General features: G+C 32.0%; 2 protein-coding genes across 5 annotated transcripts; one reads left to right on the top strand and one right to left on the bottom strand.

Annotated features, from left to right (window-relative positions):
* Positions 1 to 27: 27 nt before the first annotated feature.
* On the top strand, positions 28 to 6,169 carry LOC105151735 (transmembrane reductase CYB561D2). 2 transcript variants are annotated; one of them, XM_087402951.1, is made up of 4 exons: positions 28 to 118; positions 1,632 to 1,920; positions 4,396 to 4,587; positions 4,800 to 6,169. In XM_087402951.1, the coding sequence occupies exons 3-4, from the start codon at positions 4,429 to 4,431 to the stop codon at positions 5,328 to 5,330; spliced, it is 690 nt and encodes a 229-aa protein (XP_087259077.1). In that variant the 5' UTR covers positions 28 to 118; positions 1,632 to 1,920; positions 4,396 to 4,428; the 3' UTR covers positions 5,331 to 6,169. The 2 variants fall into 2 exon arrangements, with proteins under 2 accessions (XP_087259077.1, XP_011063913.1); XM_011065611.2 differs by lacking the exon at positions 28 to 118 and adding an exon at positions 320 to 393.
* On the bottom strand, positions 5,713 to 15,299 carry LOC105151734 (sodium- and chloride-dependent glycine transporter 1). Of its 3 annotated transcripts, none has more exons than XM_087402934.1 (11): positions 13,706 to 15,299; positions 12,389 to 12,511; positions 12,008 to 12,260; positions 11,716 to 11,874; positions 11,342 to 11,549; positions 10,875 to 11,046; positions 10,447 to 10,803; positions 10,054 to 10,263; positions 9,622 to 9,963; positions 9,293 to 9,548; positions 5,713 to 9,214 (listed from the first exon to the last, which is right to left on the bottom strand). In XM_087402934.1, exons 2-11 carry the CDS (start codon positions 12,431 to 12,433, stop codon positions 9,051 to 9,053), a joined length of 2,166 nt encoding a protein of 721 aa, XP_087259060.1. In that variant the 5' UTR covers positions 12,434 to 12,511; positions 13,706 to 15,299; the 3' UTR covers positions 5,713 to 9,050. The 3 variants fall into 3 exon arrangements, with proteins under 3 accessions (XP_087259060.1, XP_087259062.1, XP_087259061.1); XM_087402936.1 differs by having other exon boundaries at positions 10,054 to 10,182; XM_087402935.1 differs by having other exon boundaries at positions 12,389 to 12,434.
* Between the last annotated feature and the right edge of the window lie 125 nt (positions 15,300 to 15,424).

Below are 15,424 nucleotides of genomic sequence, written 5' to 3'. Positions count from 1 at the left end.
GCACGTGCGCAGATATGCGTGACGCTGCTCGATTCTGTCAGATGGCTTTCTGTAATTGTGTTACACATTAAACAAAAAAAAAGAAATCATTCTCTGATGTGAAACATTATATATTATGGTAACAAGTGTCTCACACACACACACACACACACACACAAACCTTAACGTCCTTATTCGCGCAGATTTAAGAAGTGTTATTTATTGACCAGCTAGTTATAGAGAAGTTAAACAAAGGAAAGAATACATTTAACCTGCTTGAATCAAAGAAAAAGAAGAACATTATCATTCAAAGCGCATTAATTCTCAATAAACACAAGTCATGTTCCATTCTAGATAGCAATACATTATCGGATGATCTCTAATTGTGTTCCTAACTAGTTGCTCACGACATCGGTAAATTTAAAAAAATAGCACAAATACATACGATCTATTATTTTTAAAAGTATTGTATATAAACTATGTACGAGAGCCCTGATAAGATAAACTTCTCAGTGACTAGACATATATTTAATATCTATATATATTCGGATATTTAGATAGAATTTATTATTATTAATCTCTCTCAAATACTTTTTTTTTACAATATTATAATTAATTGTATTTAAAGATTACAATTAAATTAAAATATTATATTTAAAAAAAAACATTTGTGAGATTAATATTAATGTAAATAAATATAAAGTTTTTGTATAAATGTTTGGATATAAGTATTAAATGTCTGATTACTGAGACATTTAAAAATTTCATGCATTTTTTAAACAATTACTGGATAGTTATATTAACTTTGACTAGCAACTGAGAAATAAAACTACTTAAAATTCCAATCAAGATGTAACGGCTTTGTGTGCAATTACTGCGGACAAAAGATGCGCAAAATCTGAATCTTTTTATTGAACAGAAACAGGACTAAATGGATTATACAATATTTTAATAATAATCTGTTGGTACTAAACAGGTTTTTGTCCATTTCCTACGCAGTATTGTTACGACTAATAAAAATAATACATAATATCAGATAATAACTGGATAGGTGTCTAAGAAAATTGCATACATTTCTAGTAAGGAGTTGCAATAAAACTATATATAAACGTTCAAAAAACGCGAGAGAAATCATTTTAATCGCTAAATGCATAATTAAATTTTATAGATGTAATAAATCTTTCTCATGAAAGAGGTAGTAAAAGTGTTATTGCGAGAAGATACTCCGGAGAAAAGATTTTTTTTCTCTTTCTTCCTTTTAACTTCGCAAAAAAGTTTCAAGATACGTCAGATAATGAGGAGTTATAAAGCATTTCCCGCGCGAGTTCTCTCTCGGTTTTCTTTGGCTGCATTATGCGGATGCCTTGTAAATTTATGGAGCGTGCATACTTGCGCCTTACCAGCGCTTACGCGATCGAAAAGTGTGCGTGCGTTGCGGCCGCTCGTACCAAGGCCGCAACATCGAACCGCCTCTTTTTCGGGCCCGACGGACGTGTAACATGATTTTCCACGATTTTCCCATTCGACGCCGTTCCATTCGATCGGCTCGCCAGAAAATTCAGGCATCAAGGAGTAAAGAGAATTTCAGGGAAATTTTTCTTCCCGAGTAACAGAACGAAGGGCTATGATTTCATCAAGTGTTTTCTATCTAGGCGATTGGTCCGGCAACGCCATACGCTCCGACACTGCAAGGCCGACCGCGATGTTTCCTCATCGGCCAGCGACGCCACGATAATGATCCATGGATCCACAGCCTAGATCGCCATATTCCAGACGCTCAGTCACGTCACGAACGCGATTGCGCGCGTGTGTTACTCGATTAGCTGCTCCACCGATCGAAACGGCTGGAGAGAGGATTCCTGTTTGGTCCTTTTTTTTTACGAAGCTTCCTCTTTTAAGGCTGGCGACAACTTTATGTAGCAGTCGAACGGTGTTTACGCGGTGAGTCAACCAAGTTATCGTTCGGTGACTTTCTCGTAAGAATTGTTGTAGCATAAGCGTGACTTTGGTCCTTATTGTGTCAAACATCATGGTAAATATAATATATATTACTGTTTATTATTGTAGTATATATATTATTGTAGTACTTGTTTTAAAAAAGAAGAGAGAGGAAGAAGATTAATTAGATTGACTAATGACATAACATCACGCTATGTATACTTGATGTTTCGCTCGAGTATTTACTTTTAATTACTTTATTGTCGAAGTTGATAATTGTGATTGATCACTAAACCAAAGAAATTTTCAAACATGTTAGTAAATACGAGCAAACTATACATATAATATTCTTCGTTTAATGTTAAGTAAATTATATATTAAAAGAGATGTTTAATTATTTAATTAACGTTGAATGATTAATTGATTAATTAACGCTGCTAGTACAAAATTAATTAATTAAGTTCATTGATATAAAATTAATTAATTAAGGATACATCATATAAATTTAATAACGGAAAGTACAAACAATTATTACTTGTAGAATTTTATTTAAAAAATATTGACTTTAAATTTGCATAAAGAATATAATTGAAATAATATTTGTGACACTTTTTATATACATATACTCGTACATACAAGATTTCTCATAATAAGGTCACATGAAATAATATCACGTGTAAATAGAAATAATGTGAAAAGTACAGATATCTAAAATATGTATCATTTCGAGATAAATATTTTTTATGTAAATTCGAGGTATAATATTTGTTGTGTGAATTCAAAATAAATATTTGTTGTGTAGATAACACGCTATTTAGAATTAAAGTAAAAAATTATTGTTATAATAGATATGTATTAATTTAATATCATTTGTTATTTATTTTTTATCACATTGATTTAAAAATAAAACATATTATGATGCAACTAAAAGACTTTTCTATAAATAATTTTTATGAATGCTGATCCTTTTAATACTGATCCTTTTAGAGAAAAAGATTTTTCATTCCTAATAATGCCAAAAAAAAATGTAAATTTTTTAATAAAGAAAAATTTATTATCTTTAATAATATTTGTTCTTGAAAAAAGAGTGTCTAATGAATTTTTTATTTCATATAAATAAAAATAATTTAAAGGTAATAATTTTAACGTAATATTCTTTAAATAGAATTCCACTAAAAAGAAATTTTTTAGAAATTGTTTTTTTTTTGCAATTATTGTTGCAATTTTGACATTTACATAATCATTGGAATGCACTATAAATATACTTTTACATTCCGCAATATTCTACGGATTGAGTGACATGTTTGCGTTGTTCAACGAGCATTTCTTATCGTTGGTTATCAAGTCATTAACGAAACGAATTGTTATGAGGGTCTGAATTTTATCGCTTAACTAATGCCTCGATCTTTCTTGTTTAATAACATTCGTTTGGTTTTACTGCGTATGGTTTATTTAATTGTAAGGAATAATAATATTTTTTGTAAGTAACTCCTTTTGTTAATTTAACACCGTGCAAATTATATCTTGTAAATATCTTTGCATCATAATATTTTAAATATTATTTTAAATTACTGTTTAAAATATAAATTCCAGTTGTAGCGGAAATCATTTAATATCTTCCTCTGTAATAAAACATAACATGAGAGATATGTGTGTTCCAGAACTAGTAAGCTTTATACGTGCGATAAAAAATTTATCATTTATATTTATAAATACATATGATTTATTTTTTTTTATTTATATATACTTGATCGAGTAATCGCATACATGTACAAATATAAAATTCAAGCGCGTAAATTGAGATAACAAGACTGAAAGATAGATATGTTGGAAGACGCAAGAAATCGCATCGTACAATTAAAGATGAATCACGCATCGTACATTCAGAGCTTCATAATAATTACAAGGAATTACGTAAAAAGATAGACAGCATCCATAGAACTTTACGCTTACCCAGCAGTGCTGGGTTGGACTTCTTCCGGACCCTGACTGCAGCGACTCCTAAAAAACCTTTCCTCTTCTCACATAATAGGAATATGGGATACAGGGAATATATAAAATATTTAGTAGAATAATATTATACGAAAATTCTAAGTAAAATGTGACAGGAGAAATTTATAAAAATATTTTATTAAATATCTTAAAATATCTTGCTGCTTAATTTTAATTTTTAAATACTTATTTAATTGTATGTTTTTTTAACTTTCATGTGTGTCAAAATGTAAATCAATCTATTTTTATGGAAAGTTAATTACCTACTTGATAGGCAACATTCATATTATCTTAGTAAATAATAAACTAAATTTGAGAGTCTAATTTAATACATTTTCTCGAAATTAAATTGTTTAACATTGTTTTAGTTCAATTAATGACACATAGAGTAGAAGCAGTAGCGATCTATAGAATTAAAGATAACTCAAATTGAGTATAGTTTGAGATTACGAATTTAACAATGAAAATCTCTTTTTATTATATCAGGTATCAAAGAGATATCATCGCTTCCTTCTCGACATGAGTAACGAAAGTAACAAAGGGCCGCCGAGCGCCATAACATTCGGCTTCTCAATACTGACGCATTTTCTACTCGTGGCTCCGGTGATCTATATCTTGGTAATTGCCTTTGGGAATTACAATTTCTTCTCTTGGCATCCGATTTGTATGTCTGTTGGGGTAAGTATAGAACAAAAATAAAAGAAAACCTCTGAAATATTTCAGAAAAACCGAAACAGTCAATTTAATTTCTAGTCAATTAATTTGTTGTTATAGATGTATTTTTATCACGATAACAATAATCAGTTAAAGTCTAATGATTAAACGAAGCGTTTAATCTTTTTATTCCAAGATTGTATAAAAATTTAATATTTCTCCATCTCGTGGCGAAGGTCGGTCTTCTAATCACAGAGGCTGTCTTCAGCGTCTCCGGTGAAGCATACATCGCTTGGAAGCTACCCAGGCGTAACAGAGTGACAATACATTGGATTCTACACACAATTGGCCTGACCCTAATCGGGATCGGTTTTATTATCATCATTGTTAACAAAGTCAACTATAATAGATCCCATTTTGCAACAACTCACTCGCAACTGGGCTTAACAACGATTATATTATCCTTCCTGACCGCTACTTTCGGAGTCCTGGCGAACAACACTGTCTGGATATATCCACGTATAAGGCCGGTGCTCATCAAGGTTGCTCACGCTTGCAGTGGCATCAGCATAACCATTCTTTTATTGGCTACCCTCATCACAGGAATTTACACCCATTGGTGGTTTAACTCCGGTGGTACCAGCACCGGAAGAGACTTGACGTTCGCGTCGCTGTTCTTTGCGGGCTTCTTCATACTCTTGAAACCGATACTCGGCACCGTTTCGAGGTGCAGAGTCGTATTTGGACCACCTTCGAGCGATTCGTAAGGCCTCTCGACAAAGTCTGACAGAGATCTAAAAGAAGATTTAATGACATCGAAACGCGAACGAAAGACGTACGAAAGTTGCAATCCAGAAGTAAAATGCTTACTCAATCGATTAGTGAAAATTAAATTGCCTTCGAAATTATTAAACTGATTAAGTTTTGCTTGAAGGACTAACGGTTATGAAGTTTAGTTTCGGCGAATGACTTAATTATTCTCGACGCAGTTCTTGTAAAATATTCAACGGAACGGTGAAAAGCCAAAGATTGTAGAATTAATCCCAGTTATTTGAATGTTATACCTTGTCGGTCCCTTCAGGGATGTTGTTTGTATGAATTGAAGAAGGAGGTGTCGTATTAGAAATCAATTGAAAGCCAATGGAGATCTAATGGCTATGTATATCAACACTTTATTGATGACACACAACATATGTTTATTGCTCATCACAAATTTACACATATGCGCACGCATGCATATGTAAGTATGTTTGTGGATGTGTTTGTAACATATATATATATATTTTTTTATAACCCAATGTACATATATAATAACACAACATATTTATTTGATATTTTTCAATATCTTTATACCCCTATAGCACAAAAGTTGCAGCAATATTGCAGCGTTATTGCAGCGATATTGCTGCAAATTCTGTACTGTATGGATACATAATATATATATAACTCACATATATATTAACACGCAATCATTATTCTAAACTATTGTTAATAACTTTCATCTTTTGAGAGAACCCAATTCTCTCTATTTTTTTTTAATTTTAAACAGACTACTTAAATTATGAAGCAATACGTCAACATATGCATATGTTCTTTGTAATCTATTCAAGACATATGTACGATATAATTATTTCTATCTTTCTTCATATTGTATAAGTCTCTCTCCTAATGCTCTGTGTGTGCGCGTGCGTGTGTGCGTGCGTGTGCGTGTGTGCGTATGTATGTGTAAATGTGTGTGTATATATATATATATATATATATATATATATATATATATACATATATATATATGTACACATTCAAGGCATCTTATTAATTGTATCCTGATTGTACGCCGTTCAGCATTAAGACACAACTAAAATATCATCTTTAGTTCTACAATAAAATTATTTTTTTTGCAGACATATTTGTTCTAATGATAATATTGCCACCGTTATTTATATAAAAAAATACTTTCCTCTTACGCGAATCTACCGCAAATACTTTTGAGAAAAAAATTTCCTTTTCCATTAATTTTCTTTCACGAAGAAAAGAGGCTTCCCCTAAAAGAAAGCATCTTTTTCCTATCAGATGCTGCAACTAGGACACATTAATTTGTACTGTTCGCTCTACTAGTTGTTTGTAACAACATTAGAACCGTAACCATTACTGCGATGACAGATTCTTAAGTATTCAGTATGACTGTACCGCAAAATAAAACTTTTAGCTGTTCTATCTATTTCTTCTAATTTTTTAAAAAATGTTTACTTGATATTATCGAAAGGTAAATATCACAACGTGGTGACGTGTTTGAAGAAATTATATATTATATATTTCTGAAATAATTAATTTGTTGATTGTTATCTGATTTGATATTGATATCGTGTCATCACCATATTATCACGATTCGTTATGCGTTACTGCTCTTATATAATCTTACTTATTATTAGAACAGTCAATCATCTCTCTTGACCGATAGGAAACCAGCAACAGTGACTAAACATTATATTAATTGTCATTATTTCATACAGTGAGGTATACTTTTACTATCATTGTGTGGGAAGTCGCGTCACATTAGTTAACCAATGCATGATCTGCAAAAAACATTAAAGTTATTGAACATTCAACTGGCTTGATCAAGCATTTGTCGAGGAGGAAAACAGTCATATGTGTATATCTAACGGCACTTTTACAAGATGACATTGGCTCTAATTTCTCAATTTTGCGGTCTTAAAACATGACTTACTAAAATAAATTTGTCTCATCTCATTTTTTTTTGCTTTAAGCTCGCTAATATCTCAAATACGTGACAGTATGTATATACGTTCAATTCTACAATCCGTGCATTATTTACAATAGTTTAAAAATCGTCATAAATTTCTTTAGTTTTCGAACCATTTACATTCACTATCTCCATCACTAAAAAGTATTATCTCTATCACTAAAGTCTTTGAATTCCTAATTTTGTAGTATTTTTGATTCTCGTTATGAATAAAAGTTTTTGATGTCCGATTTGTCAATTGCCAATTTCTAGGCATTAAGCGACTTATGATCCATTTAGTTTGTAAGATTCAAACAGGATAAAAATTTCAAAAATATCTTGCACTCAAAATGAAAGTGCAAAGATTAGTATACACTGACTTTCTGATGTGGCGTATTACGCGATAAAAGTGAAGATTATTCCAAGCAAGATACGCTTGGGATAATTGGCACATAGATATTATAGATATTCGTGTCTTCATATGCAAAATTTCTTTCAGAGAACTAAGGCCACTCTTTTTACTTACAAAGTTTTCCACTTATTCCGAGTTTTCCTTGAAAAAGTTATCAAGATGTTAGTTGAGACACAAATCATCTGCTAGATTATCAGCTTGAAATTATCCAAGAAATACTTTGCATAAAAATAAAAAATCACGATTTTTTCGTTATGAATTATTATTCATTGATGAGTCTATACTTCCTTCTCTATAAGTTACAATAGGTCTCGCAATTTTCCTTGTAGGTACTTCTTGTTATCGTTTTCTTTATCGTATCCAAAATGTCTAATTTATTCCCTGAATGTCTTTCACGTCAAAGAGATATGTATCTATAATATCTAATATCTAATTCTCTCTTTGAACAATCTATATCTACAAGAAGTACAGTATTTATCTACAAAATATCTCTAGACACTTATATTTACAATTATCAAGAAATATACATCGAGTATATCTTGACTTCTTTTTATCTTTTCACACTGCCTACTTTTTCTTTAATTTTTTTGTTCTATTTGCGAAATGTAATTATAAACGTGTTTTCACGTATATACATGTAATATATATTTTCTTCACAATGAAAACAGTCCAATTTTCAAAAATAAATATTTTTCTATCGTGAAACAATAATTTTTTCGTATGTAATACTTTTCATTATATTTAGTAGACAAAATAATAAAATAAAATATTTGTTCTATATTATTCTTTAAAATAATAATACTGTCTATATGTCACTTTTTACAATCCTTTCCAACTTTTTTTAAGTACTGACAATTTTACATTTAGTAACATCCCTTGGCCATTAAAAATTTAATATCGATAATTTATTTAAGCTCCGCTGTCAATATCAAGACATTACTTGATAAATGTTCTTCTTTATCAGTACAAAGTATTGCAATTTTAATTTATCATAAAAGAATAAAGGATTTTTTTTACAAATATTAGTAAACTGTATAGTTAAAAAATATACATTTCCTTCATTTCTTGAATGCAATCGATCGTGAAAATCATGCCCAATAAAAGTTATACAATTTTTAATAAAACTCGAATTTATGAAAATTCAAAATTTTATACTTCCTATAAATCGAATCAAATAATAAAAGATAATTTGCATCAATCGATTGACAAAATATATTTGTCGACATTATAAGAATGCTTATTCATGTCAAAATAAGCTTACTTTATGTTGGGCATATTGTATCTTCAGCATGATTCTATTGAGGTATCATCATCGGACGTAAAACGAACGTCATGTCACACTTGCTGAGAGGTAATCAAATCGGTTTTGCTAGAATTTTTAAGAATCGATGGTCCGGGGAGTTTCTGAGCAGATGGAATAACGCTGGATGGTTGCATCATCGGCTGACCATTCATCAAAATAATCGTATCTTGCACAGAGTCATACGCTTCTGAGGTTGCTTCAAGATATTAATGTTATAAGCATTATAATTCAACGTTGAAAATCATTGTCATTTGAGTTAATAAAGAATCGTTACCTAACGAAGTCGTCAAAGTTCTGAAAGGCGTTAAAGAATTTTGCGACGCTGGTCTCCACTTGGATGTTGGCTGCATCAATATCTTTATACGGTTCCATATGTTCTTTCTCTTATCTTTGCCCTTTTCTTTCTCCGCTTTTTGGCAAGATTCCTTATTAAACTCATCATCGTCATCTTCATCCTCATCCTCATCATCGTTATCATCTTTATCATCATTATCGTAAGATGATCGCCAACGTCGTCCCTTTAGCTGATCCTGCATTCATAATTTTTCGTATAATATTCGTCAATGTGTTGTGTTATTAGTTAAGAAGAACATCTCAACTTACCATAAATAATCCGATAATTACAAAAACGGGAAGTCTACCAATAAGATAACCCAATGTGTCTGCCCATATCGGATAAATGTAAGCTCCATACTTGATCTCTTTGTACACCACCCAATTAAAAGAAAGAATAAAGAACAATGCCGCGGGCGTGACAAACTTCCACATCCATTTCCAGAATAATCTCCATAAACGGCTTCGAGGTCCGATCATCTGTTGAACATCGTCCAAAAAGCGATCCGCACCATACAACCATGCCACAATAACACATTCGATTACGGCGATCAACAAAACGGACGAATTTGCCGCGTGCTTATCCATTAATTGCAGCCAATACATGCCAGCCTAAAAAGATAAAGACAGTTTTCGTAATAATATATTAAAAATCAATTCTACATCAATGAAATGAAGTTGTTAAAGTAAATTTAAACTTACATTGGTCGTGAAAATGATACCACCAGCATATCCGAACATCGCAACTCCTAGGACGACCCAAACTTTGTAGCTTCTCAATGATGGAACACTATCAAGTATTGCTGTAGTGACGGTCTCCATGAGAGCGAACTGTGAATCAAGGCCCAAAGTGAGCAGCATGATGAAGAATAGCAGCGACCAGATGGGTGCGACCGGCAGACGAGCTACAATCTACGCATAGTCATGCAAAGAATCGTCGGTGATCCTGAAACATATACTCGAACGCCTACCAGTATAAATCGATGAGAAAATGTATTTGTCTAATTATTCTGTTTTTGACAACAAGAATGATGTTGAAAATCGATGAAAAAAAATGCAAGATTGATTTGATCGAAGACTAAAATCAATAATCACCTCTGGATAAACTATAAACGCCAACCCAGGGCCTTCATCTACCACCGACGCCACTGGTACGTCGAGCTCGTGAGCAAGGAAGCCGATTACCGAAAAGATCACCAGGCCGGCAAAAAAGGAAGTCGCGATATTACTTATCGCCACGATTAAGGAGTCTTTGTAGCAATTGTTAGTGAATTTATTATAAGAACTCAAAGTGATCAGGCCGCCCCAGGCTGGACTCAAAGCGAAGAAAGTCTGAACGGCAGCATCTCCCCATACTTTGGTGGATGTGAGTCTTCTCCAATCAGGAGTTAGATAGAAAAGTATACCCTCCTTAGCACCAGGAAGTAAAATTCCACGAATAAAAAGGGCAATCTATAAAAAAGAAATTTATTTATTTAAAATACACTAAATTAATATCACATACGTTAAAATTGTGAACATACCAGAACAACATACGGAAAAAGAGCAGTGAAGTATACGACTTTGCCTGAGCTTTGCACACCTTTGCTCAAACAAAGAAACACAATGAACCACGCCAAAAAGAGGCTAATTGCAATAGACGGTCGAATTGATCCAGTTTCTTCGATTCCACTGCTGATCCCCAAAACATGATTGCTAGACGCAAAGAAATATTCTGTCTTTTATTTCTTATTTAAAATTATTACTCTTCACAACATATACATGTTGAAGACAGAAGAAAGTTATACAATATATAATATTGTTATTCAATATATAATATTGCAAATTACTTTTACATTAAAATTATAATTGTTTTCATCAATAAAAAAATTAAAATTTTAATTATTAAAAACTTATTAAATTATTAAATTATTAAACTAACAAGACCCGTAATAATAGATTGAACAAAGCGCAATTAAAAAACATCGATCTATATGACGTATGTTATTACTGAAAATATTCCTCGGATGGCGGTTTTCTGATAGCGCCAGTTATATTTTCGATGATCAGACCCATCGCAGTCATTTGAGTTGAATTGAGGCATTTTCCTTTGAAGTAAGAAGCATTTTGAGAGACACAAGTCTCGGCAACGTCCGGCATAAAGCAATCCTCGGTGCTCCATTTCTTCTCGCATTTGCTCCAGGGTAACTCCCAATCGCCTGCGCACAATTTGTTGATTTGAATAATTCTTTGAAAAAAACAGTAATTTCTATTTTTAGTATGCCTCGCAAAGTGTTATTTATAAACAGCTGTTCAAATTTTACTTTTTTATCAATCAATAAATCAGATGATGCACAGAATATACGTATTAACATTATTATTTACCATTGACTGAGGCAAATATGTAATACAGTGTCCAGGCAATAATTAAATTATAATAGAGCATGACAATGGAACTAACGAGAACCATTCCATATCCTAAGCCACGAAACAAAGGACAAAACTGTTCGTAAACCGCCACCGGTCCGAGACTAGCATACTGTCCTGCAGAATAAAAAACAGTATATATATATATATATATATATATATACATATATATATATATTTGTACATATATGTCATGACAGCGCAAATAGTACTATGAATCTCAAAATGTTCCATTGATTTCTTTAATCACCTAAGGAAAGTTCTATGAACATAAGAGGCCATCCGGCGGTGATGAGCATCACGATGAATGGTATCAGGAAAGCACCGCCGCCATTCGAGTAGCAAAGATACGGAAATCTCCAGACATTTCCGAGGCCCACGCTATATCCCAAAAGAGACAAAAGAAAATCGAATTTTCCTGTCCAGGTTCCGCGTTTCGAGTGTTCGTCTTCGCCACTCTGCAAGGGTGCTTGACTATTCGCTATTGAATATTTATTCTCGTTCTAAAAAAAAAATCGACAACTATATTTTAATAATACTTAACAATTTTAAACGCTTTCACACGATATACTTGTCCGCGCGATATACTATCTGTAAAAATATTTATTAAGTTAACGTGAATTTTACTTACGTCCCAATCCATGTAAGGACGTAATCTTGAAGATGTTTCTTCCATTCTTTAAACATATGATCTTTTGATATGGTCTCCGTGATATTAATTATTTCTTCGTTTTCTCATGGTTACCAAGTCGCGCTCAAAAATTCAATGTAAATTATTAATTTTCTTTGGTGAGCAAACTTTTTACGTATTCATTTTTTGTCTTGTGTATAAGTTTTTTCATTGAATACTATTTTGTCACTGATTACATTACTGATTTAGCTTTAAATTCTATCATTGAACATAAAAGCCTATCTTCATTTATCGTAAAGACTACAAGAAAATTACTTTCTTACGAGCGATGTATTCGCGCCCATTTTTATTATCTCTATGTTTAAAATTATTGTACACTGCTAAACAAAAATTATGCATACTCTAATCATTATTATTGCATTAACACTACATAAATGCATACTCATTCAATCACGCAATTAATACATACACATGTAAACGGTAAAACTTTTTTCTTTGATTGAATTAAACAAAAATTGCGTTTTTGTCTTATTCGCCAAAGAAAAATAAACTACAAACAATTGTGCGCGTTTATTGGGATTTTAAATCCAGAGTGAATCTCGCACAAATTTAATTATGTATTTATGTATCAACCTTACAAATATCGTTTTTTTAGAAATCAAATGCAAAAAATTAATTATGTAATCGAATTTTAATTGCTTTATGGTTGATTTAGGACTTTTAAATTAGCATTCTGATGACGAATAATTACATGTTTAATATCATTTATATATTCGATAATTTAGCGTAGAATATATCGGTATAATAATGTAAACAGATACTAAAAAAATATCAATAAAAAAAGATATACAAGAATAGATAAAAAAGCTTTGCACATTCAAACATGCACGTTAATTGAAAATGCAATTATATAATAAAAAGACATGTGTCTTTTTTATATTCTTTCTCTCTCTGTTTAACAACATATCAAAAACTCTTCAACATTAAAGAAAGACAGCTCTATATTTTTTCCAAATTAATCTATTGGGTTAAAGTTCAGATTCATCAACTTTAACTTTATAAAATTTACATTCTTTTTGTCATTTTTTAATTCCGATTTCAGACAAAGAATCACTTAGACTAACATTAAAATTGAATGATGACTAATTTAAAAATGAACAAATCAGTCATCCATGAATTTCGATTTGAAATAATACTTATCAGTCTTTATCATCCAAAATCCGTACGTTCATATTTATATCCGCTTAAGTACTCCGAGAACAAGTTGAGCAACGCCGGTTATCATATAGTTGATAACCGCCGACAGTACTGACCTACCTGTTAGCTTTAACAGTGTAACTCGCCAAGGTCAAATTTGCACTGTCACTATACTTATTTCAAGGCCGATGAGTGACAGATCCGAGCCACAATTGCAAGAGGAAAGGAATCCGGAAGAAAGAACATAAGAAGAAAATAAAAAAGGGTACAAGACCGAAAAGAAAATAAGAAAGAAGGCCAAAGGCAAATAAACACAGGCGAATGAATAAAGATAAGTGTATGTGAAAGACTAATCGAGTAGCGCGAGAGCGATCTGTGCCCGGGCAGCTGATCGGCCTGTCTGTCTGATTATAGGATAGCTTTTGCTACATGCCCTCTTCACCTCTCCGGAGAACTCAACCCTGCTCGACACTCTCTCCTCGTTTCCGTTCTCTCTCTCTCTCTCTCTCTCTCTCTCTCTCTCTCTCTCTCTCCCCTCTCTCTCTCTCTTTCTCTCCCACGCATTAGGAAACCGAGACCTGTCGAGCTCCACTCCGGATCGATCGATATTACTGCTCCTGCGAGCTGCTCTGCTCTAAACCTTTGCACCCTCTCCCTCACTTTGGCCATCCTCTCGATACTGTACGATTGGCCCAGGTTTACCTTCAGGGAGAGTGATGTAGGATTTGCATCTATCCTTGTGAGTTGATCGCGTGGGAGGCATAGAGATTAAAAGCAAAGATTTTCTGACATCGATTTTGATATGATTTTCGATAGCTAAGTACTTCATCATCTACTGACACTTGCAGATTTTCTTTTAAACATTTTCTATTAGTACTAATAATGAGAATAGAGTATAAAAGAGAAGATTAAAAATTCTTTTTAGCAGTTAAAAGTGGAGATTTAATTTTCTTCTAATTCCTCATTTTACATCAGAAATTAAAACTTAACTTTTAAGAGAGTTAAGAAGAGTTTTTAATTTTCTATATATATAGAATATATGATAATCATGATTAGAAAACTGATCAGTTAACTGATCATTGATTAAAAATTGTAATTGTTAATTGTTCATTTGAATAAATTCTAGGCAATTCCAGAATACCGGGAAAGTACATAAGAATTAAAAAGAACAGCATAATTTAGTGTTCCATTAATCACCTTACGTAACGTTATTGAAAACAATTTACTTTAATTTCTCGCAGAAAGTCGTCGACGTATTGATTTCCGATGAGTAATTGTCATCAAATAGAATCCGCTTGTTATCTCCTGAACAATGAGCAATGAAATCTTTCTTGCGTGCGAATTGTTACTCTCGCAATTCATCTCTTTTCACGCATTACTTTCACATAAACGCACGTAGAAAAGTTTTCTTCTATTGATTTGATACTTGTTTAAACAAATCCGACCTGACAGTAATTTCCTGTCACATCTTTTTACGAGAATTTCAAGTGCGATAGAAAATATTAAAGGTCTCCATGGATCAATGAGCTGATGGAACGATCCAATCTTATTGTAGTAAAACAATATGAGTATTCATGCAAGTCGCATATGTACATTTTATGAACAATATATATGTATTTTTTTTTAACGGAAAAAATAAATAACTAAAGTATTAATATAAAAAGTAAATAATTTTTTTAATACAAAGATTTAGTATAATAATTTACAATTGTCTGTAATTATCGTAACAGTGAATGTTAATGATTATGATGATAATTCCGATAATTATATAATATATAGAATTTTGAAAGATTATTACAACTAGTTAAAGATAAAATTTTTAATTAAATAATTATTATT

The sequence above is a fragment of the Acromyrmex echinatior genome, chromosome 2 (genome assembly GCF_024713525.1).
Source record: "Acromyrmex echinatior isolate Ae372 chromosome 2, ASM2471352v2, whole genome shotgun sequence".
Classification (NCBI taxonomy): Eukaryota; Metazoa; Arthropoda; class Insecta; order Hymenoptera; family Formicidae; genus Acromyrmex; species Acromyrmex echinatior.
Note: the sequence above shows the minus strand (reverse complement) of the source record. Positions and strands in the feature narration are given on the sequence as shown.

Excerpts from the sequence above, each read along its gene's own strand:
- LOC105151735 (XM_087402951.1), top strand. The coding sequence starts at position 4,429 with ATGAGTAACGAAAGTAACAAAGGGCCGCCGAGCGCCATAACATTCGGC. Across the intron at positions 4,588-4,799 it reads CGATTTGTATGTCTGTTGGG|GTCGGTCTTCTAATCACAGA; the intron begins GTAAGTATAGAA and ends CTCGTGGCGAAG.
- LOC105151734 (XM_087402934.1), bottom strand. The coding sequence starts at position 12,433 with ATGGAAGAAACATCTTCAAGATTACGTCCTTACATGGATTGGGAC. Across the intron at positions 11,550-11,715 it reads CATATTTGCCTCAGTCAATG|GCGATTGGGAGTTACCCTGG; the intron begins GTAAATAATAAT and ends AATTGTGCGCAG. Across the intron at positions 10,804-10,874 it reads TTTTTCCGTATGTTGTTCTG|ATTGCCCTTTTTATTCGTGG; the intron begins GTATGTTCACAA and ends TCTTTTTTATAG.